Source organism: Ambystoma mexicanum, chromosome 4q, assembly GCF_040938575.1.
Source record: "Ambystoma mexicanum isolate Mex_15411 chromosome 4q, UKY_AmexF1_1, whole genome shotgun sequence".
Lineage (NCBI taxonomy): Eukaryota > Metazoa > Chordata > Amphibia > Caudata > Ambystomatidae > Ambystoma > Ambystoma mexicanum.
The window spans coordinates 1,041,274,908-1,041,300,221 of record NC_090928.1 but is presented as its reverse complement, the minus strand read 5'-3'; the positions used below and the strand labels follow the sequence as shown (position 1 = coordinate 1,041,300,221).

Sequence of the window (25,314 nt, the reverse complement as noted above, 5' to 3'; positions counted from 1 at the left end):
CCAGGTTGGGGCGTACAGTCAGAAAGGAAACTATCTCACGTTGGATAGTTCTGTACATTTCAGAATGTTACCAGTCTGCAGGCATGGAGGTTCCAGAAGGGCGTAGAGCCCAGTGTACCAGAGGGGTTGCAGCTTTCGCTGCTCTTCAGAGGGGGAGTGCTGGTCAGTGACATTTGCCGCGCACACACGTTTGCCAAGCATTACAGCTTGGTCTTGGCCCGTGGGCCATATGCGCCCTGGTAGGGTGGTCCTCCAGAGCTTCTTGGTTTAAATTTCCAACCTTCTTCCAGCATGGCTACTGCTTTGGGAGTCTAACACGATGAGGAATCTGTGGGAGAACGCAATCCATTGAAGGAGACATTTCTTGCCAGTAATTTTAATTCTATGGATTCTTCCCCCACAGATTCCTCATCGCCCTCCCAGCCTACCCCGTTTGGAAGTCTGTTTGCATAATTCTAATCACATTCTGCTGTCGCGTTTCTGTGCACGATGACATGAGGAGCAGAAGGCTGTGTTTTGGGCCACAGCGCTCAGCTTGCTGTAATGCCCTGCATCTTCTGGTTTCATCTCCAAGATTAAGATATTGAAGAATGCGGTAAGCAAACGATTGTGGTTTGCTATTGTTGTGTTGTTGTTTCAATGTCATTCCTCTTTATGGTATGTTTTCTCCCACAGGCTGAGGCAAGGAGGGTGGGGTGAGTGGGGAACTGAGGTTTTGGGGTGTAGTGCATCCTTTTATATGATGCCTTACGGCCCCACCGATCGAGGAATGGCATGCCTGTATACGAGCGGGAGTCTTCGACGATATCGTGCAGCACTACGCCCCCTGTCAGAAAAAGTTCAGAGCAGCCGACGCTGGATACCTATTTATCAAGATGAGGAATCTTTGGGAGAAGAAGCTCTAGAAATAACATTACTGGTAAGTAATTTCTCATGCATTCTCTGCTCGCTTTAGGAATGCTGCATCTTTGAGGTTTTCTCACTTCTTATTATTTTCAACGTTATGCTGAATCCAACAAGTCTTCATGGTTTAAACCCTCAGGTCCTCACCAGATTTGTCTTTATTGCCTGTGAGAGGGGCACCACATACAGGATTGCACGTTGTCCCAGTTGATGCACCCCAATGCTCTTTGGGAACAGGAGGCAAAGCTGTTCATTTTCCTCAACAAGGACAAAAGTGACAAGTGGGCCCTTTCGAGGTTGCCCAGTGCTGATATCCACACCGAAGAACGGTTCCCGGCCTGCAAGGACAAAAAGAAAAAGAAGCACTGCACAAGGTCTCTGTCCCCCAGTGGTTCTTAAAGGTACTGTTCTTCTTCCTCTTCAAAGAACATGAACCACCACTCCAGGGACCCCACTGAATAGCAGGAATCACAGGTACCTTTCGCCACCTAATCCTCTATCCCCTGAAGAATAGGAGGTCTTCAAGCTTAAGATGTTTGACATTCTTGGGAGTATATCCTGCACCCTAGGATGCATTCATGTCTCATTTAGAATACATTTACGATAAAAAGGGGACCCTGTTCCTTTTTATTTGGAACACCTTGAACCTAGGGAAGTTAGGGACTTCACAGAGGAAGTCTAGGTGAACAATGGGACTTGGGGAATCCTGTGTCTGACTTGCAGGAGGCAAGTGGCCTAAATACCTTGCCAGAATTGGACATGCTACCACCCCAGGTAAGCCTCAGGCAGCTTTTCAGCACCTGATTGCCAAGGTGGTGGATACCTTTGGATTGTCGCCCCCTCCCGAACCAAGATACAATATGTGTTCACAGATATTATGTACCAGGATTCAATGAAGGAGACCATACTGCCATTCAACTAAGCATTGGAGGCATCAGTGCTTGAACTGTCTCCAAACCAACCTCAGTCCTGACTGTAGACGGGGATCTGACAAAGAAACACAGACAACCACTTTCAGACCCACTATTCCTGTCCGCCCATGCATCACCTGAGAGTTTAGTTGTACAGGCTGCCACAACAAATCTGAAAACAACATCTTTTCCCTATTTTCCCCTTGATAGAACAGAAGACTAGATGCATGGGGCAGGGAGGGTTTTGGCTCTGCAAGCTTGGACCTACGGTGCATCAACACCTACTGTGCCCTAGCCACATTTTCTTTTGTGCTTTGGTCTGTTATCTCTGAGGCGGCAGAACACATCCCTGAGAATAATATGAGGGATGGGTTTGAGGCCCTGGTGAGGGATGGCAAGTTGACTTCTCTCCAGATTTTCCAATCAGGCCTGGATACCGCTCAATGTGTGGCCAGGACGATGGCCAACAGCATGGTTTTTTGGAGATACTCTTGGCTGAGAATGTCAGGTTTTGCCCCGGATGTCCACTTCGAGATTCTAGACATGCCGTTTGATGGCAACAACCTTTTTGATACGTAAGCCGATGAATCTCTGCAGAAATTCCAGGCTTCAAAGGCGACTGAGAAGTCTCTGGGACCAACTGTTCAGCAGCCTGCGAACCCTGCGGGCAGGGCAACAGTATTTTGCCCTTTCACCTCCCATGCCCACAAGAGAACGCCACCCCAATAGGAGTTTGGGGATGGGTGTGCCCCACAAGAGGCGTTGCAGCCTCCACGCTGCAGGGGTTGCAAAGCCTCTTTGAATATAACTTTCACCATCTCTCCCCTGTGGGAGGCAGGATATTCCAAATTAGGCAAGGAATGGATGATTACTACTTCCGATGCCTATGCCTTACAAGTAATTCACCAGGGATACTGTCTCCCTTTTGCTCATCGTCCATTGGACCAACCGCCGGATGGCCAGTTCTTGCCTCTGGATCCTCTCCCGCTGGAACAGGTCTGTCAGCTTCTGGAAAAGGGGGCCATAAATCGGGTGTCCTACTCGGAACGTGTTCATGGCTGCTATTTGACCTATTTTCTGGTGCTGAAGGAGGACAGGGGTCTTCACCCTATTTTGGAGCTGAGGTTTCTGAACTTGTACTTATGCAAGTCCTACGATTCGGCCTCTCTTTGGCACTTCACCAAGCTGCTGGCAGTGTTGGCGGCTCGCCACAGAACGGAAAGCATTCATGTCTTTCCTTATCTGGATGACTGGCTTGTTTGAGCTCGCTCCCCAGACCAGGCATCAGCACATTTGTACTGAACATGCTGCCTGTTGCACAGCTTGGGCCTCTCCCTCAACTTCAAGAAGTCTCAAGTTTTACCATTCCAGTACCTCTGTTTCATTGGTGTGGTCTTCAACACTCCGCCTTTCCACCCAAGAATCGAGTGGCTAACGTCTCCAAGATGGTACATGTCCTCCATCACAGTAGAAAGTTCCTGCCTCAACCTTTCTGTGCTTTCTGGGTCTTATGGCCGCCTGCATTCTTGTAGTAATGGAGGCCCGACTTTACATGAGATTACTGTAGTGGCTTCTTAGTTATCAGCGGTTTCACTTTCAGGAACTCACTTTAGATCTTCTTCAGGTCTTAGCAAAAGTGTCAGGAGACCTGGATTGGTGGTCCCAGAAAGGCAACCTACTGAAAGGGGCCTTGTTTTGTCTGCCTTGGCCCCAACCGACTCTTGTCTTGGACGTTTCCCTGAAAGGTTGGGGCACTCTCCTACAAGACCTGACAGTGCACGACCTGTGGTCTTCATCGGAATGCCAGGACCACTTCAATTTGCAGTTCTATGCCTGTATGCTGTGCACAAAAGTTTGCACCGCGGATTCCAGCACAAAAGGCTGCATCCACAAAAGGCAGACTTTCTATGTGTGGCCCGCTCTCCTTCCTTGTCAGGGGCTCCCCTCCCCCGAACCCTTGCCCGCTATGCAGCATTCTTTGCCCGCTCCCACCCCGAAACCCACGTACATGCTGCAGGCTCCGGGCCGGGCTCCCGTCTTCCCTGCTTCATCTGCAGGCTGCAGAGCATGGCACCGGAAGCTTTTGTGCACAACTTTTTTGTGCCCCATACTTCCAGTGCTGCGCTCTGCAGACTGCGAGTGCAATTTGCTGTAGTTGGGTGTGATTAGGCTGACCCTGGTTGCCTTCCTACCTTCGGTACAGGGCAAGACCGTACTGGGCTTCACTGACAACACAGTGGCCATGCACTACTCAAACAAATTGGGTGGTGTGAGCTTCTTGCCTCTGTGCAGCGAAGCAATGCAACTGTGGTTCTGGGCTCTGGAGATCGTGTCCATGATGGCAGCTCATCTAGCCAACAGGGAGAACATCATGGCGGATGCCTTAAGCAGCCAGACTTTTGCCCTCCCACAAGAGGGTGCTCTGTCAACAAGTTCTGGAGGCCATTGGGACAGTCCTCAAGTTTACCTCTTTGCTTCCTGTGTGAACAAGAAGTGAAGGTGGTTCTGCCAGACGGCTACGTGGGTATCTCTGTAGTCGTTTGCAAAACATTACTGCTTGGGTTCTCAGTCAGAACAGGATGTTCATAATGGTAGAGCGGTCCTTGAGAGTTTTCTGGTTTAAGTGATGTCCTTGCTCTCCTCCAGATCAATGTATGGGAGGCTATGAAAGATAAAGAATCTATTAGAAGTAAAAAATGACTTGCCTCTCTGTAATGTTCTTTCCTATGAATGTTCCTCCCACGGATTACACATCGCCCTCCCAACCTGCCACACTTGGCAGATAGCTAGTGCACCTTGGTTCTGAGGAACCTCAGCGTCAGTGTTCTAGGGAAAAAGAGTGGAACTAAGGTCATGGGGCACAGCGCCTCAATATATATAGACCCTGACATGTCAAATGTTGGGCACGTAGGTACTTTGGGTGAAGCCGACACAGAGCCATGCTGCAACCCTGGCGGCGGATGTGTTTTTGAATAGCAGTTGCACCGGGAGATGGATATCAAAGATGAGGAATGCGTGGGAGGAACATCCATCAGAAAGAACATTACCGGGAGGTAAGTAATTTGTTTGTCTCGTCACTCTTCACCAAACTAATTTCTCCAGCTCCTACTCTTACTGCCCATGCCGCCAGACTGAGCCAGCTACTTTTTATAGAAGGGTTTCTCTTCCCATTAGATGGTGCTTAATGATATTGAGCACAACTGTGTACTGAGGTCTGTGCTGTTTTCCTTTTTATACATTTTTTATTAGCATTTCTTATAGATTACAAAAATAACAGCATTCCCCTCCCTGCCTGCCCCAGATTTCCCTTTAGCCCCCCTTCCCCTCAGCTCAGCCCTGCCCATTTTGTCAAATATCCACGTTTCTATTGCCAAATGTACAGCCATCATAGTAAATATCAACATTTTTAGTTGCTCAAGCGATGCCTAATATGCGCAGTTTCTGCAGACAGTACATTACATTATAGTCCTTATGGAAGAAGTCTAGCACTTCTTTCCAGTCCTTGGAGAAAGCGGTATGTTCCCCTTGTATTGAGTATGTCATCCATTCCATCGCAAAAAAAGTTCCAAACTTTGGTGAACCATTCCGTTTTTGAGGGGGTTCTTTTGTTTTCCATTTTTGTGCTATCGGTAGCAATGCCGCCAATTGAAGTATTACATGTGCCTTCTGTGTAGCTTTTAGTTACTGCCTAAAGTCTTCGTCCATCAACATTATAAGGCATGTGCTCTGCGATCTGACCTTTAGCAGGGAAAACATTTCTAACTTATATATATTCACTACTTTCCAAAATGGAGTCAACACTGGGCAGCTCCACCATACATGTTCCCAATGCCCCACCCCTCCGCATTTGCATCATTTGTCCGTCAGTGATAATTTCATTTGCCCCAAACGAGCTTGTGTGTAGTGCCATTGCACCATTATTTTGAACCAGAATTCTCTGATCTGTATTGATCCGGTGAGTTTGGGAATTATTTTCCACAAATTTGCCCATTCTATTTCTGAAATTTCTTCCCCCAGAGTTGTTTGCCAGCGTTGCCTATAGCTAGGTACTACTTTGTTTTCCACCTCCCGCATCAACATATGTAGATTTGAGATGAGGGCTTTGTCTCCCGGATCTGATGTTAATACTTTTCGAAAGGTGTTAACTCTCTTGTTGCTGCGGCATGGACCGGCGGGGCAGAATCCAGTGCCTCACTTGAAAATATTGAAATCTTGAATTTTCAGATAGGCTTTCATTGTATAAATGGTTTAACCTCCTACCCCTGAAACATAACCATGAGTTTTATGCAGCCTGCTAGTTTCCATTCTTTAACTGCCTTGGGCTGTTGGCCCGGGGTACATTGTGGATTAAAGAATATGGGGGTGAGTGGGGAGGGAAATGAAGTTCAATTATACCTTTTAACTGCCGTGTCCGGTATTTCCTCTGTAACTCCTGTTATGTCGCTCGCGTATATGGTTGAGGGGCAGTCTTTTTTCGGGAGCCATAACACTTCCCGAAGTCTAGGTCCTCCCACTGCCTGTTCCATGAGGGCTGTTTTTTGATTGGTCAATGGATTGGTGAAGGTGGCCCATGGGCAGGCCAGGAGTTGCCTTCACATGCCGTAGAGCCCCTGGTGTTCTTTCGGGATTTAGTGTGGGTCCCTCCACTCTCCAAGCATACCTGTCATTAGGAAATATTTTGGTAAGCATGGGAAGTGACCTGTTAGATTTAAAATTGCTTTCCCGTGGAGAATTGGTAAATTTGTAATCCCAATGATACTGATTGAATGTGATTTGTTTGTTTGTTTCCTTGCTTGCTTGTCCTGTGCAAATTTCCTCCTCATTGTTTGTGAACAACTTTGTAAGTGATTGTGTGAGTAAGAGTTACAATGTGAAATGAATTCTCTGGCATCTGTGCCAAAGAAATAAATATATTTACTTGGCTGGTACTTTATATTGTGAAAACATTGCTTCCTTGAAGGGAGATGTTTCTGGCTAGGAAGCTTGAATGGCTCTCTAAGTTTAATCATCATATATGAAGGACTCTTACAAATGGTTATGGGGAACCTCATCTCCCTGTGTCACAATATTGCAATGAGGCTGCATCTTCTTTAAAGCACTAAAGGCAGACATTGTTGGCCAATGCATTTCGGACAAATGGGACAGTGTCTGAAAATAACATCACAATTTATGTAGCATTGATCCCAGTATCAAATATGTGCTGAAGATTAAACTGTTCTATAAAAATAGTTTGAAGCAGAGTTTGAACTGAGTTGAAGATGTGCCAGATATAATGTAAAGTCTATACATATCACAAAGAAAAGGTGAAAACATATGTAAATGTGTTATGTAGAAATACCGTAAATCATAGCCCAAAACAGTACATTAGTACCCCTAGACATAAAGAAAGATTTCTTAACTAGCTGTATATTCATGGCAAAACTGCTTGTGCTGAAAAAACTGTTGAATGTATGGACACAATTTTATGGCAGAGATACAGCAGGCCTAGAGTAAAACAATTGTTCACCAAAGATGTGGTATAGAGACTACGTGCAGCAGCAGCTCCAGGGAAAACATTTTGTCAAGAAATGTATAGTGCGCAAAAAACTAGGTCAGTGCCCCTGCCACTATCCCTTGGTCTTCATCTCATTATGAGGGATGGAATGTGAAAGCTCTTGCGACTATCCCTTTTATGACCATGGGCGCCTGAAAGGATGGTGAGGTTAAAAAATCTCCTGTGAGAGCCCACGAGAAGATCGTAGGTGTCTCTAGGGTTTGACATTATACACATGCTCCCATGGCTTCTCCCAGCCTCCGTGTGGGGACCAATTTGGGGTGGTCTGCGCATCCCCATATACCACCTCCGGGGTCCAACCTCCACTAGTTCTGGGCAGCCCCAGCTCCTTTTATCACCCCTCTGCCGTTCCCCAAGATTAGGCAGGTGACTTCGTCACAGACTCTAAAGCGGAGATAGATCAGATGCGGACACCAAAACCAGAACAGCCATAGTCCTATCCTTACCAGTGGAGTATCCAGATGTGGCCTTGGATATTAATACCAATACTTAACAAGACTACAGGGAGCATGATGAAGAATTACCCTTTTGAGTCTAGTTGTATAGTTGTCTTTCAAATTCTTGTTTTTAGAGACAGAATTTCCCTGGCTAGAAGCATACCTGAATTGATAGGCTTTGTTTGCTTATTTGACTTTTACTGTGCTTCCCAATATAAAGTTGCTATTATGTCAAAATCATCATTTCATTCTGTGATTTCAGAGTTTCGCTTGAACCAGAGTATTTGGCTTCCTGTATTCTTTCTGCATCCTCATTGGTTAAAAGCAGATACAAGATTGTACAGGGAAAAAACTAAATGGCGTTGAGTAATTTCATTTTCAGAAACGAGGTATATCGAATGGAAAAGCCGTTCTTAATATTGGTAGAACCTCTAATATGCACATGTTATTAACTATGGTACCTTGCTTATAGTGTGTGCACATGCAGACGATCTATAAGGCAGCCTTTTGTCCTAACATGCATGGGACAGAAAATGACTATTGTCTTGATTTATATGTGTGTTTGGAACATCAGTGGGTTAGCACATTTTTGGGTGCAGTTTCTTATGTAACATATCCCTGGTCCCTTATGCCAAATGTTTTATGTTTGGCTACACTAAGAACATATTTACAAGGCTAGAAATCTGCAGATGAAGTCTATCCTTTAGAATAAAAGCATACTTTCCTTACATGACATAAGTCCTGAAGGATATTTCAGTGTCCCATCCGGATACTTCTTCTGCTGCCCGCTGCCCAACTGTGAACTGTTAGCAAAGAATGTTCTACGTCCACCTGTGATGCAACACATCTCTGGGGCAGAAGAAATGGCAGTGTGGTACCATTTTCTTTAATTTTATTTTATTTTTCTTTATTTTTTATTTAATTGTAATACATTTTTTACAAAAAGAATAGCAATTCCATCATCAGGACATGGCAGCACCATATGCTAAAACACAGTGCCTTTTGTGGCATCCTCTATTATATGTAGCACTGTGGGAGGAAGTCTTAGAAGAAACTGTCTGGGGCAAAAGAAAATACTGTCGATAGCCAACAGAACATACAATACTGAACCTACGTAACTTTTCTTCTCATCAAAATAATTCCTTTATTTGAATTTAGCAAACGCTTACACACATGTTGCTAACAGAGTTTATTTTTTACGTTACCTTTCAGGGAAAAACTGCTTTTTTTAAAGATCTTACTTCAATTCAGCTGCTGCCAAGTGGAGACATGGATCCTCAGCTAATATGCACGAGACAGCAAGTATGTTCGAATTGCTTCTGTATCTTTTTACATGTACATGTGTATTTACATGCAGGCTCATTTATTCATCTTAAAACAAATATTGAACACATCAGTAATCCGTGAAGTTAGATTTTTCATGGGTCCGCAAACCAACAGGATGCACAATCTGCAAGCTAATAATTGTATTTATTTTTTTTTAGTTTGAAAATGTTTTATTATTGGAATCGTACAGCATGCACAGCAAATAACTATACAAAAAATATTATAGTAAAAGATTTGTATAAATAGGCATAAGCAGTTGAACTATTTGAAGGCTATGTAAGAAGAACCATACTATCTACTGAATCTGTAAAAATGTTTAAGAATTAATGTATGTAAATAACACAACAATGAAACGACAACAAACAAACAGAAAGAGACAAACATATACAAAAGGAAGGGGAGTGGGGTGGGGGAAGAGTAACACATGGAATAATCACCTATCATTGATGAATTAGTTAGTTGGAAGCTACATTAGATAGACATTTTTGAAAAGGTTGCCACTTCATTTCATGCTTAAGTAGTAGAAGAGCAGAAGAAGCGTTACATCTTTCCAGCCTATGGATGTTGCAGATGGAATTCCACCACAATCTGCAATGAAGACGATTGTAATGTTTCCAAATTGATGTTATAGATTGAATAGCTTCTAACAATGAGAAGATCAAACTGGTAATAGCTATTACTATCTAGAATATGTTGTACCATTGTACTAACTAGGAACAGGACTTTAAAACAGAAATCATGTTTCAAGTTGAAAATTAGCTTGACAGTATTCCAAACACTCTTCCAGATTACATTAACACAATCACAATCGACAGACATATGTTTAAAAGTACCATGAGCATGAAGGCAAATCCAGCAGTTGTCATTCGGTAAGGTACCACATTTGAAAAGTAAAGAAGGAGTGATACAGACTCTAAGATGAAAGAAATATGGAGTTTGAAGAAGACTTGCCGAGGTAGTTACTTTGGAGATATTTTTCCACACATACGGCCAATGCAATTGGCTATCTGATAGAGTGCAATCCTGCTGCCAAGCAACATGGCATTTCCATAAAGTATTTAAGCCAGGAACTACAGCTAGATCATTATTGAACAAAGAAGCAGTAAAGTTTAAGTGTTGCATATGTTGGAGTCTTTCTGCATTGGGGGTAATAACTTTACCTATTAGTAGGTTAGAATTCTCCATAATTGCATCATTGATTGTTAGAAGGTGTTGCAAACATGAAACTGGTAGACGAAATTCAGCAGCAAAATCATTAAATGTAACAGGGGCACTGTGTACAAATAACTGGTTAAGATATTTAATGCCCAGAGAGAGCCATGGTTTCCAAAGAATAGATCTTTTATTAACTTATCAATGAATTGAACCAAATATATTGTGGATGAACTGGGAAGATTTAAAAACCGAGGGAAACATATAGGTTCTGATATAACGGGCAGTTAGACTGATGCTAGTGTATTTAATGAATCTATTTTTCCATTTGATGATGTAACAATCAGCAAGAGTCACTGGGGAAACCATTGCTCTCTCCAGAAGCAACCAATTGTGTGTATCATTATCAACATGCGTGTATCAAAGTTGCGCTTGTCTTAAAACAAAAGCGATGTGATATTATTTAAAATCCGGAAAACCGACTCCACCACAAGTCTGTGGTTTTTAAGTTTAAGTAAAGAAATTCAGGGCTTTTTCTTCCCCCATAATAATGTTACTAAACAGGAGTCTATGGATTTGAAAAATGATGGGGGAAGGGAGATTGGTACCATATATAGAGAATATAAAATAATAGGGGAAATCATAATTTGAATAGTTTCTAAACGACCTCACCAAGATAGATAAAGGGGGACCGTGAGTTTATCTCCTTCACTCTAGTCAGAATAGTTGTCATATTTTGTTTGATGATATCTTTGATTGATGAAGAAATGTGGACACCAAGATATGTAATGTCTTTAAAACACTACCTCATACCTAAGGCTTGAATGTGATGTTTAGTGCACTGAATATTTAGAGGTAAAATCTCTGATTTATCTGTATTTAATTTGTATGAAGATCTTCTTGTCTTCCCATAAAAGCTGTTTTATTTGCTTCACTTTATTCATCATAAGTAGGACATGTGTGTAGTCCAGCAGAGCAAAGATAAAAGTTCTGGAGGCAACATGAGGGCTGTGCACCATGTTGATTGGGCCCACTCGATGGGCCCTCTGGATATTTAGCGGAACTGACATTGGTAATTCCAGGAGCTTGGGAAGCAAAGTACCCAGAAAAAGAATCGGATTATCTTTCACAATTCCTTCTGGAAGGCCTACAGATGCATAGGTTATTTCTCCTATTTCTGTTTTCTAGTTTCTCAGAATGTTTCTGCAAAGATTTAACTGTAGTTTCAAACATTTGTACCCTATTTGTTACATCTTCCGCATCACTAACTCACCTCTCTACTTCACTTATTCTTGACTCAAAGGCGTACCATTTATCATCAAGCATTTGCAGTTAGCATTTGTGGCTTCCATAAATGGTTTAAGAGCTAGCTCTAATTTCTGTCAAAATGGTTTGCATGGCAGGATCTAGAGTGTCCTCTTTTGGCGTGGGTGATTCACTTTTCTGCCTTTTGAGGGAGTTAAACGGCGATGATGGTATTTCTTTGATTGGTCCCTATTTGGATGCCGTTATAACTAGGATACAGTGGTTCAAAGGTTGTGAGAATGTAGGACGTAAGAGAACTGTACAAGTAATGTTATGGTGTTATCTTGATACAGCTTACTATAAGTAAATAAATTATCAATTAGTAGAAGTCCTCTCCTTGAGTCAGCATTGTCCCCTAGCTCCAAGTGGTGAAACAGAAGGTCACTCACCATCGAAAATCACATGTCCCCATATGTTTGAGGAATTAGGTTGAATATGTCAGCTGCCAACTTTACAACAAAAAAATAATATTTTATAAGTAGTTTAATTGTGCCTGAATTGTCTGCATGAAATTATTCAAAGGATAACATATTGGTAAGTTTATATAAAATATTGTAGTTCATATGGTTTCAGACAATTCTTTTCAAATGTGGCTTTCTAACTACTTTAAATGTGTGCTTTTAATGAACAAAAGCACGTTCGCAGAGCTTGTTAATATAATTGGCCGTGTTATGAGGAAAAAATGTTACCGGCACATAAGCGATTCGCGCAATGCGTCGGATCCGACCAGCTGACGGGAGACACCGGCACGGTGCTTACGGGACAATTGTGTTTCCGGCCTTGCTCACAGAGGTTTTCCGAAGAGAGCAAGCGTGAAGGCAAGTGTTGTGGCAGCCTTCCACGGACCCCCAGGGATGTCGAAGGTGACAGCCCACAATATTAAGGCAGCATTTTCTTTACATTAGAAGCAAATAAATATTGTTATATGCCACCAGAGGAGGAGCGCACGGATTAGGCGGCCGTCTCCATCGGTGCTTAGCCACGCCCCCATAATATTTGTTTTTTAATTGGAGACCACCCAGGATATTGCAGGACAGGGAGAAAACAAGGCAAAATAATAGTATTGTGTGAGAAGTATAGAAGGTTGCAAGATCAGATAAACATTGAAATGAATGTGGTTTGCATGAAAATGAAAGTTTGTGAAACATTAACGGTTAATGAATGTCTATGCAGCTTTTGTAATATGTTTCATTGTATTACCCCATTTTAAGTGTTTGATGAAGATTGTGAGTGCAGCAGTCCAGAGGCAATATCAGACACAAAGCCTCACAAGTCTTTCCCAACTGGCCTCTCCGATTCGCATGGGAAAGACTGTGGATTGGCTAGCAGAGTCTGTGGATTTGGCCCAACAACTCCAAGTTAGCGAGGATGTCATCCGACGGCATTACGTGTGTGAGCTATACAACTATGGACTTGATCATCTGGGAGAAGAGGTAATGACCACAAGTTTATGTCGACATGCCCAATTCTGTGTGCTGTCTTTCATTTGCGTAAAGTATCAAGAATGCATCACAGTATGTATAACTGACATCATCTGGTGATCAGTCAAAGGGCCTCATTGAATTTCCAATTAAAAAAACATTCTTTCAAACAGTGAATTGCATGATAAGTTTCTATATTCAATTTTTAGTCACTGTGTCAACAGCAACCTATTATTTACACAATGATAATCAGTTGAATCAAATCTCAGGAGAAAACAACGCAAATAATGTCCCCATGTGATTAATGTACATAAATCAAGGTGCACATGTCATAGTAAAGAATGCAATTTGTCACTGATGACCTCAAGAACACACAACTCACGACAGTCCAAGGAATGTTATTGAAATACTCCCTAACGGCTGCCACTTTCTCCCTCATCTCACCTGGGTGGTCCCCTCGCTAGTCCAGTTGTCCCTGAACCCCAAGAGGTTACTAGAGATCAGTAACCCCCTACTGCCTGGTTGTGATGGCCTAAGGGCACATGCCATTTCTCTCTCACTCCCTCTGACTACAATTAAGACAAATCCTAACCTGTTACCCACAATAAGAATGTTACCACAAACAGTTGCCTCCCACTCACCCAGGTTAACTTGATATTATTCTTGCACAACTGTGTATTCCTTGCCCTGATGTTCTAGCCTTCCTCTCCATTTTTTCTACTCTCCTTCCTTCCCCTCTTCCCCACTCTCCTTGGTCTCTCTCCACTGTTTTCTTCCCTGCTCCTACTCTTCTCCACTCCCTACTTTTACCCTCCTCTCCACACTACTATTCTCCCCTCTCCTCCCCACTACTACCCATCTCTCACTACTACTCTTCCCACACCCAACCCTACGCATCTCTCCCTCTCCACGCTTCTACTTTCCATGTTACTGCTCTCCCCCTCTCAACGATACCACTGTCTACAGTAGAACTCTCCCCCTCTCAACGCATCTACTATCCATACTACTCTACATTACACCCACACTTCTTCCTCAGTCACCCACCTTTCACTTTGTCACCTTCTCAGTCACTCTCATTCACCCATTGCCCTTATTAGCCTCACTCAGACACCTGGCATGCTCTCTCACACCCAAGTGCTGCTTTCTCCCACCAACCAATACCTTATCTTGCACACGCTTCAGCAATCCTCCTCCACACTTCGCTGCACTGTCCTTCCTCTGCTTGGCCTTTTGGTCCTTTTTCTCCTCCCTTGACCATCAACCGAACCACCCACACCTTCCTGTTTTCTGTACCCATTTTCCCCCCTCCCTCCCTTCCCTCTCCATTGGTTCTGTCTCTCAATTGGTGCCCCAGGCCAACTGCATGTTTTCTTCCCCTGAGTTGCCAGGTTACTGGTAAGAAAATGCATATAATGGGATATAACTCCCTCCACCTCTTCATGCATCCACTGGCATTTGGTAATGATGGCCTGCTCAAAGTACAGTTAATGACCAGGTTCCTATCAGGACTGAACAGAGCGTTTGCCATGCCGTTTTGATATGGGGATCGCTCAGCCGTCTAGTTTAAAGTAGGAGCAATGTTATAGTTTCTGTCATGCAGAGTGTATGGAGAGCTGGCTTGATATGTGCACTGCTCTGTGATCCTGCTGAAAATAAGATCACTGTCCCAGTCTGCATTGTGTCGCGCATCCGGGTTGCCGGTTTCTTGTGCTGTTTGCTCTGCAATCCTTCAGTTCCTCGCTGGCTCTCTCCCAGTTGGGTTGCTCACGCTCTCATTCACTGCCAGGCCGTCTGCGTGATGAAACTGGCCGGCATCGTGCATAACAGGTATGGGGCAAGACATGGTGGTACTCAGTTCAGTCCTGCTGGCAATGTAGAAGGGACAGAGACTGGGGCCCTCCCAACTACTGCCCTTCCGGTACAAGCAGCCCTAGCCTGGAATGCCCTACCAAGCAATTTACGAATTAACCAAACCTTCCACAGCTTTAGATCGAACACTAAAAAATGTCTCCTTACCAACGATTCTCCGGCCTCATCCATCTGAGTACTGCTAGACTGCCATTTCTTGCCATATAACCTGCACTTATCTTTTGATCTCCTGCTATCTACTCCTTTGACATAATTACTCATGCCGTTGCACTCATTTACCTACCCTTTACTATGATGTATGTATGTATCTACTTGCCTTTGTCATGTATCTATGTATTCACCTTGCCAAGATGTTTTGCAATGCACCCAGATACCTCAGGGTGTGGTGCGCTCTAGAAATAAACAAACAAAACTTCCACACTCCGCCTCTGGGGCAGAACTGGCACTGGATAACCCTGTGGGTAGGCCTTCTGGCCCAGGCTGAGAGGGGTCCCATGCCCTCTTTGCAGGATCAGGTCCCTTACCTTGATGAAAGGACTTCTGCCCTGCAGGAGTTACAAATCAAGAGTGATCTCAATCATAGAGGTAAAACAGGCCCAGTTAAGAGATACCATCCTTGACCTTTGTGGTAACATGGACCGAGGGAGGGCTATGTTCTCAAGAGGTGTGTGAATGTGATCTAGTAGCAACTCTAACAGCAAAAGTAGAACAGTCCAAGACAAAGTGAATGTTTAATCACGGTTCTATTTATATATGTAAAAGTGAAAATGTGTGAGTTTTTGGCTTCGCGTCCAATTCCACATCGTTTCACCAAGCTGCACCACATTTCACATTTTGCAGAGTCACCTGTTAGGACACCCTGGACATTACTGGCTACATGACATCTGGAAACCCCACCCCTCTGCCTGGATTTCAGCAAAAGTGAACATTTGGGTGTGGGTTTGTGACTTTGTGTATGTTCCCTATACAATTCCACACCGTTTCACCAATATGCACCAGCTTTTGCACAGTCACCTGTTAGGACCCTCCTCCGGACATTACTGGCTACGTGACATTTGGACACCCAACCCTTTCCCCGGTTTTCAGCAAAAGACAACATTTGTTTGTGGGTTTGTGAAGCTTTGTTCCTTACACAATTCCACACCATTTTACCAATCTGCACCAGTTACATGTACCTATGAGGGAATGAAGGCCCGGGCAACGCCGGGTTTATCAGCTAGTAAAAATATATGTTCTTTAAACACACCATCTGCAAAAATAACTAAAGAAAACGCTGCACAACAGCCACCCTTGAGGAAGGAACACAGAATATAAACGACTAGAAAGATGTACCACTCTGTGTAATTAATTATGGGTGTGAGGCAAGCAAAATGTGTTGCATTATCATTTCAGTTTGTTCTCAGATGCAAAAAGAGAATTAGTGACCTAACAAGTCTATAGGGCGCAAATACGGACTGAGAGGGCAGCTAATAGTAGTACCTTCTTGCAGTTCGACATTGTTAAACTAGCTGCAAGCTGTTGTGCTTTGTAGTTGATCCGAGTGTTCAGCGGGTGTCGACCCGTCTAATATGGGGGCTCAGGAGTTGGAAGGCGGCACTCGAGCGATGCAGGTCAGGGTATTCAACAGGATCGGCTCAAAGTCAAACCAATTTTAGATGTGGTAACAGCTGGCTAGGGTCGATGAGTGACGTTCCAGCAGTTCAAGTAGAGGTCCAGTATGGGTTCAAAGCTGTGACACTGATGTTCTAACATACAGTTTGGCAAAGCAGCGGTTCGAGGACGAGAAGGTTTGAATCGTTCTGTAACATTTTGGGGGCCTTGCCCGCCATTGACTCAAACTGCTGGGACATTACTTACGACTTCCCTCATATCCTGTTGTATGGAATTTCTTCCAATCAGGAGGTACTGCAACCTCCTGTTGAGAGAAGAATCGCGTAGCATTTCGGTGCTAAACTGCCACTGTGGGTGGTGAAAAAGACTGATATACAAATGGAGATTTCACCTCTGTGATGGGTTCAGTCAGCTAAAACGTGGTTGTAGACCCTCCTGAGAGGAATACATTCAATAGAACAGGTTATTTGACCCATGTTCGTTGTCAGTAGAGGGGCTCCCATACTCCTTGTCAATCTTACCAAGAGAATGGACACAAAAAGGCTTTACAAACTGAAATACTGAGTGTGTGATCTACATGATCACATGCCCGTGTGATTTGATTTACTTAGAAAAAATGATGAGAAAAATCAAGACTAGGATAATAGAACATAGAAGCTGCTTGCACAATTCAGTTGAAAATGCCTTCCTTATAAAACATTTTAATGAAATGAATCTAGGACATGAAGAGTTTCAATGGCCAGTCTTGAGATGGATGAAGGGCAATAATAAAAGATTAACACAAAAAACTGAATCAAATTGGAACAAAAACTCATTTATTTAACAAAAAGCCATATCAAAGGCCTCAACGAGGAGATAGAATGGCACACAGTCAGGGGTAATTAAATTAATGAGTGAGAAGCGCTTCGAATTTAGAACATGGGTCCCGAATACAAAAATATTATATGTCATAGAGGACCAGGGTTAAGGCTCCACTTTAAAATGGCTGCGGCAGAAGGTACCGTAGTCCAGCACTCTGTACTTGACAAACTAGAAGTAGGACTAGATGTGCATATGATACGGTCAACGCAGGGCAAGCCTAGTGTAAACAAAGACAGGCAGTGCATTGGCTCATGGAGAACACCAGCGCGGCAGTTCCAGAAAGGTAAGAAACGAAATACCAAGACATTTTAACCAATACCGTGAAGCTTCACAACAAAGACGTGTGGTGCAATAAGAAATGTCATCCAAATTATTAAAGGGCTTTAAATTCCCTTTATAGGATGATTCCTGCGAGGGTGAAATAAAGGCGACAAGACATAGCAGACACTTATTGGATGCAGTTGAGCCTCAGTACAGCCACAACAAAGGAAGAATTGAGGCTTTGATCCATACAAAATCCCCACGCGAAATACCCATACAGGGATATCATTGAAGAGTGGACATTCCTAGAAGTTGCAGCTTAGCACTAGATGTAGAAAAAGAAAAATAATAAAGACACACATCATACTAAGAGATACATAATTTCTTTACAGGGCAAATATGAAGGGAACTCTGGAAATTTGGTAACATAAGTCTCCCTGATGAATCCCCTACATACGATTTGTATATGGATGGGGGTAAGTATTTGAAGCACAGCTAGGAGCTAGACATACTCGATGTATTTCCACCAAAATGCACTTGTGCGTTGGAACAAAAAAGGCCAGGGTATCTACCGAACGCAAATTAAATTATAAATACGTGTTTGTTTTCACAGACACACCTATTGATCTCCATGAAGCTAAGAAAAGTAACAATAATAAACACATATGCAGTAAACACTAACAGGTATCTGCTTTATTACTTTTGACATTAATGTCAGTAGAAGTATAAAATAGGGATTGGCATGGTGTAGCTAATCCTTTGTTGGTTTTTTGTTGCAGCTTGGGCGTATTTGAAAAGAATAGCCCATAGACAGAATTGGTTATGGATGAACACCTATTGTTGCTTTTTTTAAATGTTGATGACACAAGTTGATGCTGTCAGGTTCTAGGACCAGAAAATTGCTTCAACAGTTTAGCCCTTGAGGAATGCTCCATACACAGTCGCTGAAGGAACAGAAACATGTCATGTCGGGCAGTATAGACATGTATACACAACATGTTAAAGATTTACTAAACAGCATTTAGCCGGACTACCCTGTATCGTTAAGAATACGCTCTTTTGATTGGGTCCATGATACAGATGTGCATTGTTAAGGACCCTCGGTTTTAGGAGCTATTATAAAAACAATTTGAATACTTTGAAGTGTCACTTGTTAGGGCGCGATTGATTGACTATAATGGTTAAGGCATTCACTAGTACATCGGTGGAAGTATTGTTTACTGTAAGAAATCAGAAGAACTTATCAATTTAATATTTTTTATTGCAGATAAAACTTGTTTTTAAGAATTGAATAAAGCTTTTTACATTCATACATTATTGGTGGTGTACCCTTGTTAGGGAGAATTCTCATTCTATGGCTAATTTCCCTCACCTAGTGAGTCCCCAGCAGTTTAGCTGGATTTTTGGAGTTTATTTTTTCCACTTGGTAAGAGTGTGAGCCTTTTTCCCACTCTTGCCATGTTTTGCCATGTGTATTTCTACTGTTTGTGTGATCTTGGGCTCTGGAGCACACCACTCCATGAGACCCACTTTTATGTGTGTTACACAGCACCTTCAGTGCAGTAGCACAGGGTTGTTCTTGAGGCTTCCCTCTGACTCCATTTTTCTGGGGCTGACTACTGTCCCCCAGAAACAGGTAAAGTTGCCATTAACTTTATAGAGTCACTTTAAAACTACAGACCCAGTACACCCCATCTTACATGGAGTACTGGAAAGGGTTAATTCCTATCCCTTTTTGTCAGTGCCTCTCTGAGCTTTGTTTTGCTCTTTTAACATTTAGACTTGGCTGGTGGCAGTGGTATCTACCTTAACTTTTCTACCCCGATTATACTATATAAACGTGGTATTGTTCCAGGCTATTATATTAGCCTCGAACATAAACCCGCTTGACCAAATACTCTTTCTTTTGCCTCCGGTCGGGTTTATTCTCCATTCCGCTTTGTTAAAGTCCTTCTTGTGTTTTACTTTGCGCGGCAAACCAGGTTTGCCTTCTTTGTTCATCGTCTTTTAGCAGGCTTCTGCCAAGAAGCCCTCCTATTGGTGCCTGGATGTCTAGGTGGGCTATATGTAAGGGAGGGGTGTAGTCTCCCCCTGCACAGGGTATCCTAGGAAACCCAAGTCGCACTTTGCTATGATTGGCTGAGGTGGATGTCCGTGCCGGACAACCCCCCTGCTGCGTGATTGACAGCCAGGCTGTGTGAATGGGGGATTTTCGCATAAAAGGCAGGACTCTTGGGCTGGAAGTCGCCATTGGAACTGCAAGGAACCAAAGAGAAGCGGAGAAGAAGATGGCTGCTGCAACCCCGAACCCCGGTGAAGCCCTGCTGCAGTACTGAGCTATCTACCCTTCAACGACCAGAGAAGATCCAGTCCGGAGTCTTCTTCCCTTGAGCCTGGTGGGGTCAACCAGCTCATCTTCCACAGCCAGGGGATCCTCTTCGTGGTCAAAATCGCTGCACACTGCTGTAGTGCTCCGGATAGCCACCTGAAGAGCCTCTCCTGTTTTAAAGGAGCGCACCTTTTATATACCGTCGCTGCTGCTGGCCTCATCCCTGGGTAGTGCAGATCACTCCAGACGTCCTCCTTTTGTCTCCACGACTGAAGTCCCAGGAACCGTGAGTCTGTGGGAAACTACCAGGAACAACTGCCGTGGCACCAGCTTCTTCAAAGAATAAGGTACGGTGCCCAGCTTCAAGGAACTAGGGTGAACCCTTTTCTCCTCATCCAAGGCTTGCCCTTGTCTTCCTTCCCTCTTATAACTTTTGCTTCCTCTGTTGACAATATTCAAGTACTCCTGGCAACCTTGAATCGTGAACTACCTGCCTGTGTGATCCTCGACAACAGGAACCCTGTTCCACTTGACACTGGCGCAGGCCTATTGACTTTTATCTTCTGGTTAGAAAGTGTTCTCTGATTCTGTCTGTCTTGACAAAAGTATTGCCTATGATATTTGCCCCCAACTCTCTCCTGGTAACTCAGGTGCTAAGTGTGGTTTTACTCCGGTAACATTTCTTCCCGCGGGTAAGCATATCTTTAGTAAGACCGAACTGTCATTACTGTCAAAAATTGATCGCATATGTATTCCCGGTAAGGTCTTTGTTTCATAACACTGGTCTGTCAAACCCAAAGGTACTTACCTTGAATTGTGCTGCACTAAGTGAATTGGTTGTGTGTAGTGTATTTTTCGTGTGGTTTTTATTTAATAGAAGTGAAGTGTTTAGCGAACAGATGGTTTTAAAATAAATGTACTCTTACTTTTTAACCAAAAACCTTGAGTCAGTGTTTGCTTGAGTCAGAGTAATTGTAGTCCTTTGTGTAATCTCTACTACTGCTCATTTGCTCTTGCGATAAGTCTGGCTGCTCCGCTACTGCTACCACTTTAACATAGTAGTACAGGCTTGTACCAAAGGTGAACTTGTATTACCACTTGTAGTCTTAATTGTGTGTAGTGGTCCCTAAGAGCACTGCACAGGATTCTGCCTAACAACCCTCAAGTTGCAACAAACTACCGATTGGCACAGATCCCTATATAGTTTGAGAGATAGAGTACTCACCACTGGTGGGACCATTGGTGCTGGCCAACGATATGGAAGACCTTCCGAGAGAAATGTTCTGCATGTGTTAAGAATTGGGTTGCAACTTGACGGGGCAACATGCTGAAACGATGGCACCAGGATGGGGAAACCAACGCTTTTATACAACCTACTCTAGTAGAGCTAGAGGAGTGCTGACGCTTATACATAAATCAGCACCATTTATGCACCATGCAACGGATAGCGACCCACAGGGACGATATGTTATAGTCCACGGGAAGCTAGCAGATGTGGAAGTACTTCTTATGAACCTATATGGCCTGAATATAGAAGACCCTAAGTATTACTTCCGGCTATTTAAAAAATGTGCTAAATACCCAACAGCCCACATCATTTGTGGGGGCGATATTAATACAATACTAGACACACAATTAAACAGCACGTCTAGCACCCCCAGACCACTCACCAATGCAGCCCGTATGATGCACACGCACATAACGGATCTAGGCCTCCGGGATGTATGGCGTTCCCTTCATTGGACGCAACGTGCCTACACTTTTTATTCATCCATGCATGATATGCAATCGAGGATTGATGTCTGCCTGTTATCACAGAGTGCCCTAAGCTGGGTGAAAGAGGCAAAGATACAGCCTAGAACATTGTCAGACCATTCACCAATTCTGATAACCATGCACATCCCCAAGGCTACCCCGCAGAGACCCCCATGCTGATTCAAAGCAGCTGCACTTTTGGATCATGTATACAAGAACAGCATGTTCCAACATATCAATGAATACTTTGAAATTAAAGAAGGCACGGTGGGAAGCCAGGCGATACTGTGGCAAGCCTTTAAAGTGTATATTAGAGACATAGCTATGTCAACCGAGCTTGGGGTACTTAAGGATATTCGAAGAGAGCTGGGTAGGCGGAAAGGGGATATAGCTAAATTACAAGAAAAATACACCACGGACCCCACAGCACAAAGTAGACATTAAGACCCAACAGGAGGGATTTAGAGCAGTGGCGGATATAGAAATACGCTATTTCGATACACCAGCTTGCAAGGCGGTATGGGGAGCCAGAGCGACCCGACAAACTCCTGGCTAAGATGGTAAGAGGAGATCGAGGAGGCAAGGTCATTCCCTGCATAACTAGGCCAGATGGGGTAGTGGTGACTGATCTGAAAGAAATAGAGAAGGTCTTTTATGTTTTCTACTCACAGCTGTATTCTCCCCAGAGTACGGCGACTGAGGAAGAAATAGACAAGTACTTGGCCCGAATACCCACCACTCTCCTATCCACAGAGACAAAGGAAGCATTGGAATGCCCGCTTACACAGGCTGAGATAGCAGAGGCGATTAAAACCCTACCAACGGGAAAGCACCGGGCTTCCGACGGCCTAGGGTCTGAATTTTATAAAGAATTTGCAGAAATGTTGGTGCCCCAACTTCACTCTATATGGGCCGAAGCCCTGGAAACAGGCAAGCTCCCCGAAACAACTCGGGAGGCGGTTATAAACCCCGGGAAGGCACACAAAGACTGCGGATCCTACAGACCGCTCTCATTGATAACTACAGATGCGAAAATATTTGTGAAAATCCTTGCCACGCGATTGACTCCACTGATGCCACATATGGTACATGAGGACCAGACAGGCTTCATGAGGAGCAGATCCACAGCAACAAACATTTGCCGATGCTATGATATACTTGCTGCAATTGCAAAGAATATGCAAGGTGTGGCTCTGGTACTAGACATGCAAAACGCATTTGATACCGTCTACTGGCCGTTTTTGTTCAGGGTTCTGAATAATTATGGGTCTGGGCCGAACTTTATTATATACAATACCATACGCAAGAGTATGTGTTAACGGAACATTGTCCGCGATACTAGAATTAGCGGGAGGCACCCACCAGGGCTGTCCGCTGTCACCCCTCTTGTTTGCTTTGGTTATAGAACCACTCGCGAACCTGTTGAGAGCTAGACATAGTAGGGCCGGAATCCCTCTAGCAGACAAACTAGAGATTATTACCTTATATGCGGATGATCTAATGTTGTACTTGAGGAATCCAGAAACCAACCTGGGGAAAGTATTGAACGCAGTTAAGAGGTTCGGGGACCATTCAGGGCTGAAATTGAACTCAACCAAATCCGAAATATTCCCCCTCACATAAACCACCCGAAAACCCGCTGAACTGCATGGTCTGTTATGGGCCCCCACTCGAGTGAAATATCTGGGAGTTGAAGTGGCACGTATGCCGCAACTTGTTCGCGCCCTAAACTATGTGACACTCACGGAAACACTCTGTGCTAAACTCGAAAGATGGCGGTCCCTGACGATCTCACTGATGGTCAGACTTGCACTGGTTAAAATGATAATCTTACCTAAGCTGCTCTATTTATCCAGCACCATTCCTGTATGGCCAGGCAGATCATTCTTCTCTAAAATTCAAGGAGCTTGCATGACGTTTGTGTGGGACGGCAGACCCAGGGTGAGCTGGCAGAAACTTGCCAAACCTTATACACAGGGGGGACTAATCGCCCCTGATTTCGAACAATATTACCTGGTAGCACAGGCACACTATGCAACACATTGGGTGGAAGGCAACTCGCAAGTGACCCACACAGCGACTGCGACACAGGTTCTGAGCCCGATGAAGCTCCTACACAAAGTGGCAGAGGCAAAAACAAGACAAGATAAAACCACGGACCCAACGCTGGTAACATGTACAGCTTGGACCAGGATAACAGGACAGCCTGGACAAGAGGCTTTATATAATCCAAATATGCCATTGTGGGAAGCAACTTACACCCCCCCCCCCACCCAAGACACAACACTGGCTTCACACTGGGGAAGTAAAGGAATTAACTGACATGGGGACCTATTCCCGGACAAACAATTCATTAGCTGGGAAGAAGTTAAACTGATCGTGGGGAACAGCCCTCTACAGAAATTGCACTATTTAATGCTACGTTCGACCATGGCGAATGTATAGGAGACATTCCCGACCGAGCCAGCGATACACTTGGATGTCGGGTATATATTCACTGCAGGGGTAACCAAAACATCTGTTTCTGCCCTCTATAAGATTATTTTGACAACTCAGACGCCACCAACCCAGGAGGCCAGAGGGAAGTCCGAACGGGACTTACGCCATAATTTTACAGATAAACAATGGACACAGCTATGTGGTCTGACGCGAAACATATCATGTAACTCACGCCACCGGCTGATACACTACAAGATAATGCATAGAACCCATTACACCGCGGTTAGGCTTAAGAGTATATATCCTATGTCTGATGGGAAATGCCCCAGATGCGGGAGCGAGGACGCAGACATACATGTTGTGGGCATGCCCTCGTCTATCTACGTAATGGGCGGAAGTGTGCACCACATTAGATGTCATGTCTGATCAACCCATTGAATTGATCCGACTGTATGTTTGTTGGGAACTGTAGACAAAATGAACCCTGCATGGCTTAAGTTGCTTAACCTGAGTCTGCTACTAGCGAAACGAGTGATATTGATGCGATGGAAATGCAAAGACCCACCCACGAAGAGTGACTGGGAAAGAGACATGACATGGGCGAATGACTGTGAAGAAGTATATACAGGCCTATTACCCATCCGGAGTCGCCCTAGAGACATATGGGGCAGATACAGGCAATACCTCTCCGATAAAAGCATAGAGGAAGAGGACTTGGAAATACTGTAATTATGTACGGAAAGTGTACCCAAATGCATAACGTTTGTTAAGGATTTCAATCAGGTGACGCACACCTTGGTCTCAGCCTAGTATGCAGCGCACGATTGAAATGCTTATCTCTTTATATTATACAGATTCAGTTTGAGATGGTACACAACTCGTATCACACCCCCTTTTTCAAATACCCCGGGTCACAATGGACCATGAACCAGGCTGGTTGGTGAAATGCAATATTTATTTATTTATTTTAAAATTCAAAAGAAATCATACCATTTTTTAATATGGGACAGCAATCACCAAAGGGGTGATAATTACAATGAGAATGTAAGCAATGCACTTGGTTTAACCTTCTAGTGGAACATATACAAAACACCAGGGAAGAGGAGCACTTTTTGATTGAGAAAGGATAGCACACAAGTTAGGATTTCCCCCTGCAATGTTCTCTCAACCCACAAATAAT

General features: G+C 43.9%; 1 protein-coding gene across 1 annotated transcript in view; it reads left to right on the top strand.

Moving 5' to 3' along the window:
- Nucleotides 1-25,314, top strand: part of RAB3GAP2 (RAB3 GTPase activating non-catalytic protein subunit 2) — a 2,371,691-nt gene that overhangs the window by 2,236,893 nt on the left and 109,484 nt on the right. Inside the window, exons 32-33 of the mRNA XM_069608591.1 lie at nt 9,018-9,107; nt 12,800-13,021. Coding sequence (XP_069464692.1) covers nt 9,018-9,107; nt 12,800-13,021 — 312 coding nt within the window. The remainder of the gene's footprint in view (nt 1-9,017; nt 9,108-12,799; nt 13,022-25,314) is intronic.